General features: G+C 47.3%; 1 protein-coding gene across 3 annotated transcripts in view; it reads right to left on the bottom strand.

Annotated features, from left to right (window-relative positions):
* Positions 1-21,300, bottom strand: part of fgf14 (fibroblast growth factor 14) — a 101,678-nt gene that overhangs the window by 35,817 nt on the left and 44,561 nt on the right. Inside the window, exon 1 of one of the 3 annotated variants that reach the window (XM_068572161.1) lies at positions 2,562-4,086. The exons of 1 other annotated variant lie outside the window; for it this stretch is intronic. In XM_068572161.1, coding sequence (XP_068428262.1) covers positions 2,562-2,757 — 196 coding nt within the window. In that variant the 5' untranslated portion in view covers positions 2,758-4,086. Of the gene's footprint in view, positions 1-2,561; positions 4,087-21,300 lie in introns of those variants that run through there. One more of the 3 variants, XM_068572163.1, reaches the window with a different exon arrangement.

Below are 21,300 nucleotides of genomic sequence, written 5' to 3'. Positions count from 1 at the left end.
CTGCTATCAAGAATGCACTTTTTCTAAATGTTGTGTTGTTCATCTTGATCTATGAGCTCCGCTTTTTACGGAGAGCACTGTCATTTGAGGATGAGGATGATGACTATTGATTTTTTTTTCTTCTTTTAAGGAATTTTACCAAAACACCCAGTGTTCAGTAACATAATCTGCGTCAGATCCAAAAGCCTGCAGCCCATAATAATAGTCAATCAAGTTTCTCGCAAGATCAATACTCGAAGCCGTAGGGAATGCTGGTGTTCGGGTACATCTCAGGCACCTATACGCTCCCCTCATCCTGACGCATCTCCCTGGTGATCTGGAAGCCTCTGCCTCGACATAAAGTCTCTGTGGGCCGCCCCTCGCTCTCTTCTGAGGCTCGGGTGCCAAAGAAGGGTGAGCCCGCCGCCTCAGTTTCTCACCCCCGGGAGACGGAGACGGAGACGGAGACGAGAAGGCCATGTTTCAACACGACACCACACGTGACACACTCGACTTTTATCTGCTCGCGAGAACAAAAGTACGAGAAATTAGAATTCCCCCGAGCTGTGTGCTAAGACGGTGAATGGAGAGGAGAGGAAATACTATACGTGCAGTATTCTCTGAGACGCCTTATATAACTTGTTGGAGATTTTCCAAATTATCACTCCTCGAGGGGATGAAATTAACGGAGTGCGTTCCCATTAGGGCCTCTAATCACAAACAGCACCAAATAAAAGCGAAGCCGAGTGGTCGCCCGATGAGAGCAGCGAAAATTAGGACAGAAGAACTGCCAACAGCGGTGTTCCTCCTTTCATTAAGATTTTACTTCAGTGGGACCCCCCCCCCCCCTAACCCCTCCTCCCCACCCATGCACGGTTTCCCTAACACTCGTGCAGGCGCTGTTGCTGTGGATTATCGTCACTGCTCTGAGGAGCTCGGGGAGGGCCCAAGTGGCTCCACGAAATGGCCCCAGTGCAGGTGGGGCGCTGTCAAATCGAGTCAGGGATGGCCGGTGCCGGTTGACTCACAGATGTATGTGCCACATCCCAACTGTTCGCAAATGCTAAAATAACCCCTCCCCCACCCTTCCACCCCCCCCCCCCCCCCCCACACACACACACACACACACACACCTCCATCGATATGATCAAACAGTACTTCACCTCAAACCAAAAATTAAAAGCCTCCACGTCTGTCCACAGCTGATGGAAACTGCTGATGTTCAAATGAGAAAAGGAAAAAGAAGAAAAAGACACAAGCCCATTCCAATGTGACAGGAGGAGGACAGACAATTGGACACACACACACACACACACACACACACACACACACACACGCTGGGACAGCCACGCGCACGGACCCCAACACATGCACAGTGGGCAGAAGCAGATAGCCGATTAGAACCTGACCCATGTCCAGATGTGCCGCTATATAAATCCCGTTAGCGAAGCCATTTCAGTGTGTAATCACTAAGGGCGATTGAAGGGGGACATCATCACTCACAGTAGTGTTCGATTCCAATGTGAGCAGGAGACAAGAAATAGAGAGAGCGAGAGAAAGAGAGAGACTATCAAAATGGCTCAACAAGATAAAAGACTAGACACGTCTTTAAGGTGCACTGTTGAAAGAAAAAAACACGTTTTTAGATGATGCCAGTTTGCCAATAAATTGTGCCAAGCGCCGTTTAATCAGTTGATTACATCAATGTGATGCAACAGGTTTGACACCTGATGATTTGAAGAGCAGCAAACACTCAGTCCCCTTCCATCATTCTCTAACGAGGCGAAATGATTGGAGTTATTTCTTTATGAACCAATTATCGACATTCCTTATCGTGTGTGTGTGTGTGTGTGTGTGTGTGTGTGTGTGTGTGTGTGTGTGTGTGTGTGTGTGTGTGTGTGTGTGTGAGTTGGCACTGGTTTCCAGCACTGTCGACCCGCAGGTTGCCCCGCTAGAGGCAAAACAAACGTTTGGCGACATTATTTCGCACGCAGAACGAATATCATCTGGAGCATTACGAGGTTATTGGAAGTCGAATAAGAAAAAGGGGAAAAACCAGAAATGATGCAACAAAAAGATTATGTTTGAAAGGTGTGAACTCCATTCTGCAGGAAACGTTGACCTTTTGTTGTATTTGTCTCTCTCTCTTAAGCTGCATATGAATGAGCTGGCTTTGCGCCCGCGTGCCGAGCGGTTGAGAAAATCGTGCACGCGCTTCATAAAGACCGGTAAACCTTTAAAAAAAAAAAAAACTGTTTGGAGGCGTCTCGTCGGAAGCCGGTCAGCTGTACTTGGGAGCGTGAATCAGAGGCATGTTGTTCAATACTTAATACAGATCGCTCTTTCTCCCTGAATTTAACTTTTTACGCACGGAGGCGCAATTTGTCAAAGTTGATGTAAGCAGTAATAAATCACCCACTATCACCTCGTGTACTTTATACAACAGGAGCCAAATCTATGCGTGTTAAAGGCCCGATAAGAGCCATCAACCAGTGGTTGTTGAACGTATGCGCATGTTTGTCTTTTTTTTTTTTACACGCTCTGCGCCAAAACAAAAGCACACTTAAGTTCCCCCATCACACCTTGTCTCCGTAGTCTCCGTTTCCTGAGGCCGAAGATGCGCACTTTAGAGAAGATGTCGACCAGGTTCCCATTGCAGAGCCCCTTGTTCTTGCTGGGGCTCTTCTTCCTCCGTCGGTTGGGGGCGGGCCGGTCTAGATGCTGCTCCCGCGCCTGTCTCTTCTGTCTGATCAGCCCACTCGCGATGGCAGCGGCCATGGCTCAACAAAAAAAAATGTTTAAAAAAAATGGTCACAACCGCTCGGGTCCGGTCCGCGCGCAGAGCACGCAGACTACCACAAACAAGCCGCCTCCCGGAGCTCGCAGCCCGGGTCACAGTCCCATGGTGGCGGCTGAGTCCGTTCCGTGGTGTGAAATGTCAAATATATGTTTGTTTGTTTTTTTGGGGGGGGGGAGCTGGTTTTCTCTTTTTTTGTCCAAATACTACATGGTCATATTAAAAGAGCTTTCACCATCACTCGAAATAGTCTTGGACATGATGGAGGAAAGAAAAAAAAGGAGATCAGTTCATGCGTAATTCCACACATGCATCAACAGCCATAGTCTTGATGAAGAGCTATGCCCAACTCAGCGCGCATCGAGACCTCAGAGGAGTTTTCATACCTGCACGGTGGTGTTTTTGCTCATTGTCTGTGGCATGTTCGCTGGCGTCGCCTCCTTTTAATGTCCGATGCCGTCTGCGGCGTCCTCGCGGCACATTTCACCCACTCTTTCCCCTTCTTTTCGCCCCCCGTTTTTCTCCTCCGCCTCCTCCTCCTCCCAGACGAGGTTGCTCTAGCAGAAGTCGCCGTTTGGGTATCGCAGCGCGGGAACAGCCTGTGCATGTGCGCCGCCAGCAAATCGAGCGGACGCAGGCGCCTCCTATGTGTGCGCGAGAATCACCGCTCGAGCGCACGCTCGGCGGCGGCGCCGTCGCCGCGGGGGCGAAGCAAACTCCCCAAGTTTGCGGGAGGCGATCCACGACGGCGACCCTGCGGTGACGGATCACACATTTATGAGATGGGAGGAAAAAATGAATTAAAAAAATAATTACGCAACCGTGGCAGAGTTATAAACCGATGCAGCAGAAGCTCAAATGAACGCAAACTTGTATTCCACCTGCTCGCCGATCTTCCCGGATAACGTCCTCAAAAACATGGATGTCCTCGCTGTATTCCACACTCGCAACAGGGCGCGATAGGAGCCGCGGAGGAAAAAACTAAACATCGCCAAAGCTGATCTAAATCCTGTGAAGATGACGTCTGCATTGTGTGTCAAGCTGCATTCAAATACATAAACTTAAAGCCCCTTCACGGGCAAGCAGCTGCCTGTGTCGACCCAGTGGATCCTCCTATAGAGCCCACGGCGTGTGGAGATGCGTGTACGGCGATCGGCGCGCAAGGCGAAGGAGAGAAGTAACGCCACTGATGAAAGGCACAATGTATTTTCCCACACTCAGAAGAAGAAGAAGAAGAAGAAGAAAAAACCGACAGGAAGCTGCGATCACTCGCCTCAGTCTGTGTATACCCCCAGATCAACAAATCCTTCCCATCAACAAGTCCTAACCACTCGTACGCCTGAGTGGAGAGGATGCCCTCCCTGCACACTCCCTCCCTCCCTCTCGACCCCCCCCCCCCCCTGATCTAAGGGGGACTGAGCAGCCTTTTGGCATTGATGCTAAACGTTGGGTGGTGACATGACATTTGCTTTGAAACGAGGCAGATGCTCTGAAACACTTTTTTTTTTGCCAAGTGAAATGATAACACAAAAGACTGCGAAGATCGCGTTTCACCTCACATTTTCAGTTAAATTTGCATAATAATAATAATAATAATAATAAGTAGATTACAACACTTTGTGTGTGTGTGTGTGTGTGTGTGTGTGTGTGTGTGTGTGTGTGTGTGTGTGTGTGTGTGTGTGTGTGTGTGTGTGTGTGTGGGGAGAGAGGAGGGGGGTAATGGGAGACCCACGGGCTGCGCGCTCCATTTCATGTGCAGTTTCAGCACCGCGGACAGCGCCGATAATTTCAGCACCAGCACAAACGATGGAGGGGAAAACGTTTCCTCCAATACTTGAACAGACCACAATGCAACATGGGAGATCCGATTCATGCTTCACTCCGCATTAGTTCTTTATTTTAGGGACGTCAAATCGGACGAGCCTGCCCCACACAATAAAAAGCCAACATAACTGAGACCTCTTATAGATATATAGATATTTTCATTTTTTTTTCTTGTTTGGGGAGGTTTTCTATCGTCTCATTCTCATTCCCAGGCACATGAATTAAAACTCAAGAGGGCCATCTGCCGTTTGTGGCTGTAATTAAACATTCGGGGCTCATTTGCGGGACTGCAGCGTTGCGTGGCCCCGCTCGTGTGCGTTCGTTCCGGTCCGCACGCCAGACGCACCTGTTGCTATTCAGCTGTGGGCCTCCCGGACGTGTGAGTATAGGGCTGAGCTCCACAGCTATAAAGAGGGATCACTCGTTTTCATTCCTTTCCATTACAGGACGGGATACAAAGAGTAAATGTCATAAAGAATAACAGCGGCGTGGTGAAATTAATACTGAATATCCGGTCTGCTGCCACCACAATGAAAATGCTTATGAAGGGGGATTTATGATTTAGCTTCCTAAATGCATACTGTATGGTCAGGAGCCTTCACGCTCCTCTCCCATCCCCCCTCCCCTCCTCACCCCGCCGCGTCCTCGGGCTCCGGCTGCTGGAGCGCGCGCAGAGTTTGCGTCGTCTGCGCAGAAGCTCCCGCTCCTCCACCGGCGCCGCAGGAGACACTGCAGTTAACGCTGCAGCCAGCAGCGGACACTGTCAGCTCAACAATGGCCCCCTCAGCCGCAACAAGCCTGCAGAGCAGCACCGCCGCAGCAGCCTCGCGCTCCTGCATCATGGGGGGGCTTTTCTATATCTAGATCACAGGCGGGCTATTGCAGCTTCCAGGGAAAATAAGGAACATTTGCGTGCAGGTTTAGCATAAATTAAGCAGCAGGATGAGGATTTTACTGCTACTACTACTGTAATGCGTGTACTGGATAATATTTAATATATATATATTTATATAGCATGTGGCTTTTACCTTTGCCACTCACATGGCGTGAGGTTAAATGCCTGGCCGGTCAGACAAGCTCTCCACACACAGCACAGACATGCACATGAACAAGTCTCACCACTGCACAGCTGCGGGAGCAACCTTAACCTCTTGCAGGCACCAGAACGCTTTCATATCAAACAGAAGACAACGCCGGGTGTCGAAAAAGCCCCTCAAGACCCTAAAAAACACTCATCTGTGAAGCAAAATGAGGTCGCACATACCTACATTTTTTTTCCTCCTACATGTGAACGAATGAGAGTCCATGGCTGTCCCATTCCATCAGCCCCTCTAAGCCAAGACCTTTTTCCCTGCGACTTCTAATGCCCGTATTTATACTGCCCCACCTATAGGACCTAACACGGTTAGGGGGGGAACTGACAGTCTGCCCCGAGCTGTTCACCTTAATTTCTTTGCAAACACTTTAAAACACTCAATCCTTTAAGTCGAGTCACAGAGAAAGGCTGATTGATTAACGCACTTGGACATTTTTCCGTCCGAGACTAAACGAAAGCGGACGAAATGTTGCCCCCGGGGTCTAATTTGCTAGAAATTAGCCGGCCGGAGAAGAAGCCACCGCGAACAGCGCTGTCATACACACTTTTCTGTCTATCCATTCCTGACACATGAAAGAACATCACGCACCAGAACGAGGCATGCAGTTGGCCTCTGTATGTTGAGGAAAACACGGGAGACCCAAAGATTCAGCAAAGCAGAATCTGACGCAGACTCGCAAAGACACAGCCTCATTGGGTCGGAACAATTTAATCCAATCTCCTCCGAGGAAATTGCATTACCGTTAGTCAGATGTCCTGCTGCCTGAGCGGGAGCAAATGTCGCCCAGTGGAACCGGGATAAACAAGCCATTTGATTATTGCTATTACTTTGCCTCAGGGCCATGTTCTTTTATCACCCATCCTGATGGGAAAAAACAACAACAACAACAACAACACAAAAAGCAGTGAGTGGGACTCAGCACTTCTGTTTAAGTTGCCAGAGTCATATTACATTGCATTTTCAAAGTCAGAGAGTTCATTTAATTCGAGATGAGTAATGATTTTTGCTTTGCTTGTCATTTGCTTTCCTCCCTTCTTTTTACTCTCCTTTCCCGCTGTTCAATCATTGAACATCTCGAGTCCATTTGAAGCTATAAAAGCTTTGTGAGCCCGCTCGTGGGCCGAGTGTTCTGCAGTGCACCCGCACGTGTGTGTGTGTGTGTGTGTGTGTGTGTGTGTGTGTGTGTCTCATTTGTTTCAATGAGTCTAATAGTTTGAGCTAATCAGAGAGTTGAGATAGAAGAGCTCGTGAAGGGGGAATGAAGATGGAGAGCTTTTGTTAAACGGTCACAAATGAAGAGTGCACGGTGATGAGGCCCTGGAGGTGTGCCAGACAGTTTATGCTTGTCATACCAGGGTATATTCATGCATGCACACATCTATGGCCGAGTGCCTCTGTTATATAACGCATGCGCTATATGTGGCAATAAAAAGGAGAACTTCGCCTATGTGTGTGTGCATGTGCTGCATTTATTTATACAGTGACTGTCTTGGCGACCACCCAGAGCGCTTTACAACTCAAGTCAGCATTCATCCATCAACACACACATGAATACTGTGGTGGCAGAGACTCCCGCATGAGGGGCCACATGTTCCTCAGAAGCCATAAACATTCACAAACAGCAAGTTGGGATTCATCACCTCGTCCAAGGACACTTCAACATTCAAAATCCACGTCCTGAATAGTAAGCGGCCGCTCTACTTCCTGATGTATGAAATATGTAGTTGTGCTTAATAATTTGGTGGCCCTAGTGTTGCATGTGGCCCCAGCATAAAGCAGAGTATGCTTTAGGGGCGGGGCTACCTTGTGACCGACAGGCCTCTACAGCTACCAGTTCTGTATACAGTGTCTCGACGTCACTCCTCCTCTGCTGTCCACATGTGGTCACTTCCATTCACCGGTTGGGAAAAGCCAAGGTGGCGACGGTCAAAACGACAGCAAGGCATCAAGATGGATGTGAGCTCCAAAATTTCCGAAGATAGCAAATATGCCCAGCTGAATTTTCGGGGGAAAGTGTCTCCGATTAATGACGATCAATATTTGATGGAATGGCGGAGCCGTTAAATACAAAGAGTCTTGGCTTTTAATATTTCCCTCAGAGCAAAACTCATGTAGCTTAAATTAAGAGGCTGAGCAAGATAGGAGGATTTTGACGACCTACTTTCAGGCCAAACTGTTCCGCAGCACTGAGAAAGCTTCAGTCTCCTTCGAACGCTGGCTGGAAAAGCACAGAATTTCTTATTTTATAAACACGTGAACGATTGTTAGATCTGGGAATTGTGACACGGAGGGTCCCGGGGGCCTTGTGCATTATTGCCCCTCGGTTGCTACCTCAAGCTATTTCCTGCAGCGGTCTGATGACACACGACGAATGAGTGAGCTCGCTGGGAGTTATCAACTGAGAAACAATCCTTAAGTGTTGCTTTATCGCCAACACGACGCCTCCTGCTGCACTGTCAATGAATAATAGATTAGAAAAAGGATGGGAAAAGAAGAAGAAAAAAAACTCAACCCTGGAGAGATTCAGTTCCAAACAACCGCGGGAGCCGACGCATCAAGCCTCTGCTCGCAGACCTTCAAACCGCTGGCTCATCATCTCACGCGGCAAGTCGTGAAATCACTTCAATGTACGTCGAGGAGTCGGGCGCGCTAAAGGAGAATATGTACGGAGCACGTTAGAAAATGTCCCTCAGTTGCCCCCCCCCTCCCCCCCCACCCTGCCTTCCTCCTCCTCAGGGAGAAGATGAGAGTTGGGCCCCGAGGTGTGGAGCCCTCCGACAGGGAGGCTAATGAAACGCAGCGAGCTCCGCTCACAAATAGCTCCGTTCACGCCCGTGTGCCTGGACTTCAAGGCAGTAAAAACAGCTGCCGTGCAGGACCTGAGAGGAGGGTGAGCTTTTTGTTTTTTGGGGGGTGGAACGTAATGTTAAATTGTGGGTCTCTTGATTGAATTGTGAGTTTCCATTGCGATAAGGTCAATGGGAACAACCTAATTGAGACGTCTTGACGAGGATAACATTGGAAAGAAAGGTCAATTAGTACAAAAGAAAAAGATATATATCAGCCGGGGGCTTTTTTTTCTCTTTCTGCCATCGACTTTAGACTTTGGCACATTTCAAGGAAACCTGATTACGGGCAAGAGGAGGAGCAGCATGAATTGGGTTCGAGTGGCAGTGATTAAATACAGGCCTGTGGCTCCTCGCCAGCGGTGATTGGTAGAGAATAACGGCCCCGAATCACAAAAATAAATAAACAACCCCAGTTACAGAGGGCAGGATTTGGGGTGAAGCAAAACGACGGCGATCAAGGATGTGAGCAAAGAGACAAATATAAAGGAGCAAATGAACATATTCATATTCACTGAGGAGTCAATGCAGCTCACACACATTCCTCTCTCTCTCTGTCTCTCTCTAACTGTCTGTCTGTCTCTCTCTCACACACACTATCTGTCACTCTCTCTCTCACACACACACACACACAGCGCTCCATCCTTTGATCCTATTTTAAGTCTGCAGCAGTGGTAGAATGTGCCGCGTCAGCAGCACTGCAGAGTGAGGTTCCTTGGAGAAGCCCTAGGCAGTCTGGGAGAATATCAATTAGTCCAAACTCCCCCTCTGGCAAGGCCGGCCTCTGGAGCTGAAGGCTGACACCAAAGTGTGTATAGGTGTGTGCGTGCGTGTTGCTTGTGCCCTTTATTGTTCATTTAGCACAGAGCAAATGTGTCGGCGAGTGGGTGTGGAGGCAAGCAAACACATTTTGTTTTATTTGTGCGTGTGCATGTCCACTTTAAAATGCATAGAGTGTATAGGTTAGCACATTAATATTAATTTGGTTGTGATGCCGGTGCTGGAGGGTTTAATAGAACGGTAATGAAGGTGATGTCGGGTCAGGCCGCTTGTGAGTAGGTTGTGATACCGGGTGATGTGAAGGTAAAAGTTATCAGTTTGCTGGCGTCTGCAACACACAAGCTTGCAAACACACTCTGCAACTCAGGTTGCCTTCAAAAGGATGCATATCTTAAGACAATGTGAAGGGTATTTTCTCAGTTTTATCTCTGTACAAATACATAAGCGGGAGTAGGCACTGATCTTTGTCCCTAATCCGGCTCTGTGTCAAGCTGCAGTCCACAGATTGGACCTGGTGTGAATGCGGGTGTGGGACGCCCACAGGTCCATCAGGCTGCCCGTTTGACAGCATCCCCGGTAATGGCAGCTCCAACACACTCCTATCACATTACCACACACGCTTCACTTACGCATAAGCGTTAAGCATCCTCTTCTTAAGCCCCAAATCGAACAGTATGAAAGAGGAACAGACCACGAACAGAGATGGAATTAATCCCTTTTGGGTACAAGAAATCCATTTCAACACTCAGAAGGACACACACACACACAGATACAGAAACACACACACACACACACATACACACACACAGTATATTCCATTTGAGTGTTGTACAGAAACTGTTTCCTACCTTATTTAACCCTGATTGGTGAAATTAGATCCCCAACTTAGGTCGTTGCCATCTTGGATTTGGGACAGCCCCGCCTCTGATTTTTACAACCAGTAAATGGAAGTCAGATCTGGTAGCAACCTGTCAATCACAAGGTTGCCCCGCCCTGAAGCATACTTTGTTTTATGGTCTTATTGACTCCAAATACAACTACTGAACGAAAGTGACCATTTTTAAAAATGTGACGGAGAAAAATAAGGACACCACGTACGGCTGTGGAAGTGGTAGCAATCTGTCAATCACAAAGTAGCTCCGCCCTAAAGCACTCTGCTGTATGGTCTGTCTCACTCTAAATGGACCATAATGTACTAAATAAGCAACATGCTGTATTTAAGAAGACTTGAAACGGGAGATTGAGACATAAACTCATGTTTGCAATGTTTACTGAGCTAATAATTAAAAGAGAAGTTGAGTCTTTTTTACATAGACTTCTATACAAACGAAGGCGTTGCCCCCTGATGGTCATTAGAAAGAATGCAGGTTGAAGGCACTTCCACGTTCGCTTCACTTCTCAGAACAGAAGGTTGCCGTCTGGCCCCGACCAATAAATAACAGCTCAAGAGCAGACCATAAAGGAAAAGTCTGACATTCACTTTCTTGCCTCCAGTCAGATGAGAAGACTGATTGCCCTCTCATGCCTCTATGATTATATCTGATTTACTAAATCAATCTCAAGATCAAGTTCTTCCTCATCTCACGATTGCTGCGAGGACAACTGGACTCCCGAGACTTTTTAAATCGTGAATTCAGCAGAAACTGGAACCACACAAAGGCGCACCACACATGTTTTGTTGTTGTTCTTTTTCAATCAATAGTTGCAATATTAATGTTCCCATTAAAGTAAATAGTACACTTGATTCAAACATATAGCCTAACGAGTGTCTCGATGGATGAACTGCCTCGCTGGGGGAAAAAATGGACCTAATAACCAGACTTTGCATACTCGCATCATAAACTTTCTCTCTGACAAATGTCCTCTTGTTAATGAAACCATGACCATAACAAAATGACACCTCCGTGAAAAGTTATGCCTAATAAGTGTGTGTCCACAACGCCCTTGTTTCCTTCCTCGAGGCCCATTAAGGTGTGCTCATATGATATGCACCACAGATCTCAACGAGACAGTGTGTGAATGGGACCTCCGGCCCGTCTGATTGAGAACAGCAATAAAGTTTCCCCCAAGAGAGAATGAGGGACTAATGATGTCTGGAAGTACGCCCCCACCTCCTTCGGGCTAATGACGGCTAGCGCCATAACTTTGGGCCGCCGTGACCCGGTTGGCACTGAGAAGGAATTGAGGAGACCAAAACAGATGACACCCTGAATAGAAATAATGTGATGTGCGCTCACGGAGGTGAAGGTGGGAGCATCGGCGGGTGCAGCGATTAGTCTGAAGCGTCGGGGTTAATACTGTAGCGTGACAGCGGCTATTAACCGGCGGACATTAGAGCGCACTCAGACGGCCATTAGCGCAGCCGCAGATCAAATGTTACCACAGCTCTGAACACTTCACGCGCCGTCTCCCAGAATCCAACTCTGTCTTGTCAGAGGTTTCGCCGCAGCGGCATCAATAGACTGTGACCCCTGATTGAAATTATTTTTTTTCTCCCACTTTTCCCATTTCGAAATTTACTTGAAGTGTAAATGTCATTTTAAATTATAACTTATTTCACAGGCAGGCGGGTGTGTATTTAAACAGGCTGATCATTCATCTGGTCACGCTATTTACAGCAGTGTGTCACAGAGCTGTGTCCATGTTGCGTTTTTCTTTAAAATGATGAGTGTAATGTTTTTTCTGAGAACACAAAATGCTGTGTCGTCCCTGTTGACACAACATAAGTCAGGACAGCGTCTGAGCTCAGATGGGGTTGTATTTAATGTAATAAAAAACACGTCATTTTAAGAAAATCAATGGGGTGTGTAAAAAAAGTTAAAGGGGACTAAAAATTTCAAAACTTATTTACACACATTTGTGTATCTGGATCGCTTACCAACCCACAAACTGTGAAGTAAGACGACCCAGTCAGGTGGTTGTGTCCTCTCTGGATCAGAAAACATGTGATTCAACAAGCCAATCAGTTGTGCCACCCTAATATATCAATATGCATGCGCATTAGAATAAACTGGACCCTCATGTGAGAGAACTATGTGCATCATACTTTTCTCATAAGCCAATCAGAGCAGACAATGCTTTTCTGTTTTCTTCTGTGATGGGTCTTAAAGAGACAGGCGCTATAACGGAGCGTTTCCGGCAGAGGGTGATTACAGGTGTATTCAGACAGGAAGTACCAGAAACATAATGTGTTTATTGAACATTAAAGCATGTGCACATTTTGTGAGAAACCCAAAATACCAACAATAGGAACCTAAAAATAAACATGTGTCCCCTTTAAGTGTGTCATCTGAACCAAACCACCATGTATGTACTCTCAAATTCAAACTATGTGTCTATGTGGGCAAGTAATATTCATCAAGTGCAGTTATGTAATACGCTAAGTTATGATATCTTAAGATTACTATGGAAATAAATCAGCGGGGTTGATGGTAACATTGAACATAATGTGTATTTTCCAGTTAGTGCGCTCAGTTAATTAGTACTTGTCAGCCCGACAAATGAACTCAGGGGTGTTCGCTGACACTCCGACAGGCAATAGCAGCAACATTGTGGATCCAAGAAGTTCGCTATAAATCACTCATCAGATGAGTGTGGAGCCCGTTGTGGCAAGAAAACACAAATAAAGAGCAACTCGCCGGCTGATGATGTTGCTCACAGTATAATACATCATGTCGATGCGGCTCTTAACTAGATACTTAATTACCATGGCACATATTACTGTAAAGCTTGCTTGTAGACGGTCCTTTAAACGGTCAGACAAAAAAAAAAAAGTCCATCAATTATTCCACTGTTTTGGCGCCGCAGAGCGCTGCTATAGGCTTTGGGGATGCGTTCAAATGAGATGGAAAGTGCAGACTCTGCTTTGACTCTCCTGTCAGGCTTAAATTGCTTTATAGCTGTAATTTGCCTTACCGCTCTTCAGCCACTAGAGAGCAGCACAGAGCTCGGCAGAAGCCTGCTGCAGGATTACAGTTTACTTAACTGATCTGCACAGAGAACACACACTTTAGCTTCATGCTAAAAAAAAGTTTGTGTTTGTTTTTCTGGTAAAACGAAGGTGACAAGACCTGTAAAGGCGTATACACTAAGAGAAGATAAAAGAAAAAGTTCTCGCGCTAAATGGAACCACATCAACTTCAATTTGCAATGGAACGACCCCGTGAATTAAACAGAGTATATTTCTGGGGAAGTAAAACGTCTGTCATGTTGGTCCTTTTGTCCCGACTCTAACCGCTATATTTAGGCGTAGCATCTCCCCGCAGCAGTTAGATAACCGGCTATATTGAAGCACGAGGCTGAACTCCAAAACTGGAGCAATTCACAAGAAAAGAAAAACACTTTTTGTCTTAAGACAACCGAGATGCCCTCAAGCGGCCAAAGAACCGGGGCGCATCACAGATGCTGCGGCTCGGAAAAACCTGTGCGTCCGATAATGACATCGGCTGGCCTCGGTCAGTTCGGTGACGCGTCCATCAATCAGTCCACCAATGAGAGGTTCTGACAACACCATGGGAGCAGCGGTGAACTCAGTGTGGAGACGTGACCCCTGCTGGAGCGAGCCATGCTGAGAACCAACATCTGCAGCTGCACGCCGTCATGTTGTGTGTGGTTTCTCATGCTGTAAAAGACTCATTGATCCCTTATTGGCAACTGGTATTTGATGTATACATACGTGTGTGTGTGTGTGTGTGTGTGTGTGTGTGTGTGTGTGTGTGTATACGCATAAACTGCATGTGCATGTGTGTGAAATGAGATGGGGACAGAGAGAGAGAGAGAGAGAGAGAGAGAGAGAGAGAGAGAGAGAGGAATAGAATAAAATGTCTCTCAAAAATTCAATCTATAGGAGGGAAAAAAAAGCAGACACATTTGTTTTCCTTTCCCTTTCCATGTGTTACGCAACAGAGGCACATGGCGCTCTGGGATGTATGGATCACAGCTTTAGGGCACACGGCTTCCAATAGCGGTCGGTGGTGCAGTGCCATAGGACGGCAGAGGCACTGCTAATCCGTCCGGGGGAGGGGACCATATCACTGATGACCGCAGACAGCCTCTCTGGTCTCTGGCTGTGTGCCACGGGTTAAAGGTCTCGGTATAGAGGACGACAGGAAAGTCGAGCAGGTTGGACGGGAAAGAAGTCTCGCTGGATAAAAGCAGGCGGGGGCAAAAGCGAAGCGCGAACACCTCGCGTTCTGTTTGTGCCCCCCAGGGCCTCATTAAAATGTATGCAAATCAGGATAATGAAATAATAATGATAGAAATGTAGGCTTGAGGGATGAGCACCTTTAAGCTGTTTTTTGTGTGTGTCTTTTTCTTCTTTTTTTCACTCCGTGTCAAACTGAAAGATATAAAAAAAAAAGAGATGGTAAAAGATTATAATTTTTGTTTTTTCGAAAGCCAACTGTCAGACAGAGTGTTTCATTTGCACGTCGGCTGTTGAGGGCCTAATAAGAAATGACACATTTGTAATTACAGAGGACTATAATTAGCCGGCGTGTAAGTGAGATGCCGGGCCCCTCTCCTTCTGACTGCTACACGTGGTGGGAAGGAGGGGGAGAGGGACGTCAAACCATTCAAATAAAAAATACAACACAAATAAATAAAGAAAAAAGCTTCACCAACACTGCAATTTTCTCTCCACGTGAAACCGACTGCGGTGGTGGTGAGACTCTCTCTTGGCAGGACAAAGCCTGCAACGTGGACGGCGATGTCAGCCTTCACTGTTTCGCCGAAGCTCACTCACCTCCTCCGTCGCGCCCACCTGCGGAGGAGGCCGAGGAGGACGGCCTCAGGATACGGCAGGCCGAGGCTTCGGCAGAGGAGAGGACTGCGCGATGCTGCTGAAGCCGGACGCGTTTTTCCGACCTCACGGGATGGACGCGTGCCCCGTTAGCCTGACGTCCTACTCCACCCCGATTTTGTTAAGGGGGTAGCAAACATGGTGACACAACTTTGCTTCCCTGGGAGCTCAGCTCATGTCGGTCGTGATGGATTTCGATGCGTACAGGAAGAGTATTTCCCTTTTATACCACTTAAACTTTTCACTGCATTCCAGAGGCAGATATCTGACAGCAGCAGTTATTATTTATAAATTCCTTGAGCAAAAAGTAATATCAGTTTATGAAGAATAAAGCCTGAGATGAAACAACCCTCAGGAGTAAAGTAGTTCATATCGGCTCCTCCTCACAACCCTAACCCTACTAAAGCGTTAAAATACTTTAGTGCAACAATAATACTCCAATACATCAAAAATATCCAGAAGAGCATTGCATTCCCAAAAGAAACAATATAAATATATGCATACCTTATCTCGTACTTATGAGTTATTATCTCGTAAATACAAGGAAAGATCCAGAATTACCTGATCTGTCACAAAAGAGCTCAGAGAAACGAGATCTGGATGCAGATAGAGACAAATATTATGTTCCAGCTCGAATGACTTTACCAAACTAAGCTGCCTTAACTTTTCTCATATTTGTGAGATCCTTTGTCATAATTGAGAGATCTTTTCTTGTAATTACTTTACAGGAACTACGGGATAAGGTATCATTTTCTTTTCCTCTGTGAAAGCAACACAATGATCAAATATATGAAAATATAACTGTATGTATATTTTACATTTGGTTAATTTAGCTGATAAAAATGTACTTATATACTTACTACTTTACAATACTTTAACTTGTCCTTTACAGTGTGACTCCAGACATTTTTTTTGTATTATTAATGATTGATCAATGTGAGGAAAAAGCCCGTTCTACTGTCGAGCAACCACACACACGGTGTCACCACAGCACCGGCATCGTTAGGGCGATGCAACGCACGCAGCAGGTGACCGAAGCGAAGCGGTGTCCATTTCCCAGAGGAGGCTCGCTTTTCTCTGTTGAACCGTCGTTTCAGTGTTTTTCCGGACGATGGAGGAGTTGACCTTTCGACACGGCCTCTAAAAATAGCAGCGCTCTCAAACAAAGGGGAGCTCCCGGGATAAGTGCGACGCATTTGAAGTACAGGTGCACACAAATGTCTGCACTCTCTCTCTCACACACACACACACACACAGCACAATGCCCTCTCCATCAGCCCCCCCCCCCCTCACCTCCCACAACTTGACTCGTGGTCAATTTCTGCTCAGGGAAACGCGCTCCTCTCCCATCGACGAGCTTGAATGAGATTGGTTTAACTCATCTGTCTTATAGAGAGGTCAGACTCTTCTCTCCGCAGGCTAACGGCGAACACTCTGGGGGTTTCATTCTTTTTTTTTTGTGGAGGATCAATTGCAATTGTTAGCATGCATAAATGCATCTGCTCGCAGGAGGATAACACTGTGCTTTGTCCTCAGTGATGGGATTCTGGTTATTTCGGCTCGGCGAGAATGGGAGGAGACTCTTGTCCTGATGGGATCGCTGATCAGACTGCAAACCTCTATTCGCTGTGAAGAAGCCTCTCGCGCTTATTCGCGGTGACCATGAATGTCTCGTGATCTCACAGAAAGACGTGGGATGATCACAACCTATGAGCAGCGCATCAGGTAAAAAAAGAAACAACGTTAGGTTTAGGCAACAAAAACACTTAGTGAGTTAAGATGAAACATCAGAGTTGGGCTTAAAGGTAAAATATGTGAACATGTCGCTTGTGTAGCTTCACAATGACTCAGCAGCACGTGGACAGCTGGGGCAAAGTTATCCTTCAAGCTGGACTGATTCATTTCATGAACAATATACAAAAAAAAACTAGTAATATAAAGTGTTGGCCAATCGCGATGAACCATAATAATGGTCACCTGACACCGGCGGTTCCCTCATCTCTATAGATCGTTTTAGCGTCTTCCAGCTCACTGTTTTGGGTTCATGGACTCAACTTTACAGGTTTTGGTTCGGCTCTCATGACGCTAGAGGAGGAGGAGGCACTACAGCATCAGTATTAATCCGTTGTGACATAAACAGCAAAAATTCATGGACTGTGGCAGATGAAATATTTATCTCTGGACCAATGTGAGATGGATGGTTGGACGGGCTGACTGACTGACTGACAGACCGATTGACGGGCAATAGCAGGATGTGCCACTAATAGCTCACACATGCAGGAAATATAACCATAGAGACGCTGCACGCAGCTTCAAACAGCATGGAGACCAGACCTTCAGAAACCAGGTCTACAGGCAGTGGAGGTGGCAACACAAGTGCTGAACCTGCATTCTCTCTACTGACCAGCAGGGGGCGACTCCGCTGGTAACCAAAAGAAATCTGGTTGTATAGAAGTCTATGAGGAAATGACTCTAATTCTCTTTTGATTTATTCCCTCAATGAACATTGTAAACATGAGTTTATTGTCTCAATCTCTAGTTTCAAGTCTTCTTCAATACAGCATGATGTTAATTTAGTAAATTATGGTCATTTACAATCAAATAGACCAGAATATGGTTTCGGCCGGAGCTACTTTGTGATTGACAGGCTACAGAGCTGTAGATGGTGTCTCTACGTTACGCTGCCCGGTTAAAAAATGGTCACTTCCGTTCACTAGTTGCATAAAGATGGCCGTCCAATGCCGAACTCGAGGCCGTCAGGCCACAAACCAACTAGTGACATCACTACATTCACTTCTTAGATGCAGTCCATGGCGAAGCTGTTGATTCCCCGCACACAGAGATCTCAAGTCCAGTCTCGCGCTCACACTTTCCGGCCCGTTTGCAGGGGGACAGACGGCCAGAGGGACGGCGCTCCTTGAGAAAACGAAAACCGACTCTGCAGCGCGAGCACAGCGTTGCTAAGTAACACACGGGAAGCTCCCCGAAGTGCGCTCGGTGTGAAAGTTCAGAGTTGTCACAGGCCTCCACGCGGCGCGCAGGTAAACACACCGAGTCGGGTCTCGCACGTCCCTCGTCCACGCTGAGACTTCCACCCGCGCCAGGAGGTGGAGAGAGCTGTGCTGCAGCAGCAGAAGAAGAAAAAAAACAAGAAGCCCAGCCGTGTAATTTATGGGAGCGCGTACACATAAAACATGAATCTTGTCCACAAAGTGCTGAATCACTCGGCCGTGCACACCCACCGGTACGCCTCCCGCACCCCACGGATATACGCGTGTGTGTACACAAGCAAAATATGCACATTGGGGACTAGCGCGCGCTCGCACACACTCGCGCATGTGCACGTGGCGTCCACCCACACCCGAGTTCCTCCCATTCACTCCCGACATGAAGCTCCCTCACACGCAGCGGACTCTCTACCCCGAGACAAACCTGGCCGATACATCTTATTGACACATGAGCACACACACACACACACACACACACACACACACACACACACACACACACATAGGCCCCGACACACACACACACACACACGGTTCCGTCTGTCCGACTCCTTCCACTACCGCCCACTCCAGGCGGTGCCCACCCACCCACTTCCTCCTTCCAGTGCACTTGATGTGCCGGCTACTGTATTCCCAATAAAACAATTTTATTATGAGCTCAGGATCGAGCGAGTGGCCGAGTTCAGCTCTTCGAGACACTGACTACGGGCCTGGGCTTTCCACTTCATCAGGATAAGTCAGCCCGGCGCAGCATTAGCTGATTAAACGCATGTTATATGGGTCGGATCGAAAAACAATGCCGCTCCACGCATGCTCATGTGGGCCAACCGCTGGCGAGAAGTTCTTTTTGTGCTCCAGGGTGCCTTTGGTAACCGTTTGTTTGTCTTGGCTCCTTTACTGTGTGTCACGCTCTGCAGCAATTACCCACAGCGAAACAAAATATATAAGGCCAATTATGTTTCCATCATTTCACAGCGGAGGAAGTAAATGATTGGAGGGACACCAAATTGGAATGAAATGATTTGTTCTACAGCGTCACAGTCGAAGTCTGCTGCCAATTAGAGAGTGATCCCAAACGCATAAACTCAATATTTGTTGGCACACTGCACAGTTGGGTGGAGGGGATTGTTCCACTTCGGAGCCGTGCAAATGTTTCATTTTTTAGCTTGTTCAACGGGTGAGCGTTTTCGCTTCTTCTTTTTTTTTGTACCACTAGCATTTTGAACAGCGGACGGCGGCGTTGCTACTGAGGAAGAAAAAGTCAGACAGCGAGCTTCCTGATGGGGATTCGCTCATCATTTCTCCAGGTTCCCGTCTGCATCGCTCCACTTCACACAATCCACGACAGCGGAGTATCCGAAAAGGTTCACCGCACAGTGGCCGGTACAGTAACAAGAGAGGTGAGAGTGTGCGTCCACATATGCAGGCAGGGCCACACATTGATCTTTGCTGCATAGTAATACACAGCGGACACTTTGTTGAATATTCATGACCCCTCCGTGCTGGAAGGTGATGAGTCTGGAGGTGGACAGGAGGGAGGAGGGTTTGGAGTTTGGGGTTGGAGGGTGAGTGGGTGGGAAAGCGTGGATGGGAGGAGAGGGGGGGCTGTCATTGAGTGCAGGCTTGGGGCATCGCGGTGGACTGTGAATCCTGAGGCCGGTCCACTCTGCTCACCCTCCTCCTCCTCCTCCTCTTCCTCCCTCCGCTCTTTCATTTTAAAAAGCACTGAGGGGCAAAACGAGACAAAACAAAAACAAAAACATTCCAATATCTTGATCTAAGAGCGGTCGCTCATGCACGACGCGGGAAAAGACAGAGGAAGAGATGAGGCCGGATTCATACGTGAGGGTCGTCTCGCAGAGATGGAGGGAGAGAGAAATCACACGGGGGTCACGTGAGGTCAAATAATAGTTCTACTTCTATTTACCAAACGCATTGAATAGGCTTGTTTGTTTGTTTGTTTTTTCAGCTCTCTGAGTCCACGCACAGCAAAGTTGCGCCGGATAATTAGCAGATGTCCCTCGTCCTCCCCCCGACTCGTCTGTCTTGAACAAACAACCTCTGATCTCTTTTTTTATTCGCTGCGACATCGCCGCCCCGCCCTGTCGTCACTTACTCTCGCGTTTGCCGTGAGAAAAACACTTACCATTGTCTCCTGTGTGTGCATCTGTGTGTGTGTGTGTGTGTGTGTGTGTGTGTGTGTGTGTGTGTGACTGCCGGGCAAGCATTATGAGGGTGTGACAGCAACGCTTTGACGTTTGCTATCTCATAACCGGCAGGTAATTCATCATGTATCTCACCCCCCACCTCCGCCCCATAGAGGCCCCAGTCCTTTTGTGTTAAAAGCTTCCAGAATAAACACACTACACGGTGGTGTAAATCACAGAAGACAGAATCGGGGCTGTTAAGAGCAAGTCTCGGCTTTTTAAAACACTCTATCCGTTTTAAAATATCCCCCGGCCTTCTGTAATAACCCTCCTCCCGCCCCGCTCGATTACAAACAGCCTACTTTGAGAAGCACCTCGCTAAACTGTTCATATTGAACTCAAATCTGTGGACTGTGGACATCGGGGGACCGGTGATATCCTGGAGTTTACTTCAAAGTTGAAGAAGTAGAGCTGATGCTGGAACGTCGAGTGCATCTGGGATTTTCCCAGCGTGAAGCGCGGCATCCCGTGGGTGAGCCGGTGGAACACTGTGCTGCTTCTGTCTCAGAGATTATCCCGCCGAAGCGGCGGTAAAGTTCACCCTCGGACTGTAACCTCGGCTAGAATCAATAGCTCCGACATCTTCTCCCTTTCTTTCCACGGACCCGCACGCGCGAGGGCCGAGACGTAACCTTAAAGCACGTCTGTAATTAAGAGGACAATCAAACACACGTCGGTGGAACATTTAATCCATCGCCAACGGGATCGATAATTATGTAAAACACAGGCTTTGTGTTTCTTGTATCGATTAGGAGGTCGTTTTCCGATGTATGTTTGTTTTTCTCCGATAAATGCTCATCGGTCAATGTTCCCACTGATAGTCACAGCCGTGTAAAATATAACATAAAAAATAATAACACATAAATAAATACATGATAAATGTGTACTGAAGCTCTGGTGTGGAAGGCCCAAGATCACTACGATTGTTAATCATTCACCTAATCTGATAAGGAAAAAAAATA

This window comes from Clinocottus analis, unplaced genomic scaffold (assembly GCF_023055335.1).
Source record: "Clinocottus analis isolate CAN_PGR_092001 unplaced genomic scaffold, fCliAna1.0.p SCAF_12, whole genome shotgun sequence".
NCBI lineage: Eukaryota > Metazoa > Chordata > Actinopteri > Perciformes > Cottidae > Clinocottus > Clinocottus analis.
Note: the sequence above shows the minus strand (reverse complement) of the source record. Positions and strands in the feature narration are given on the sequence as shown.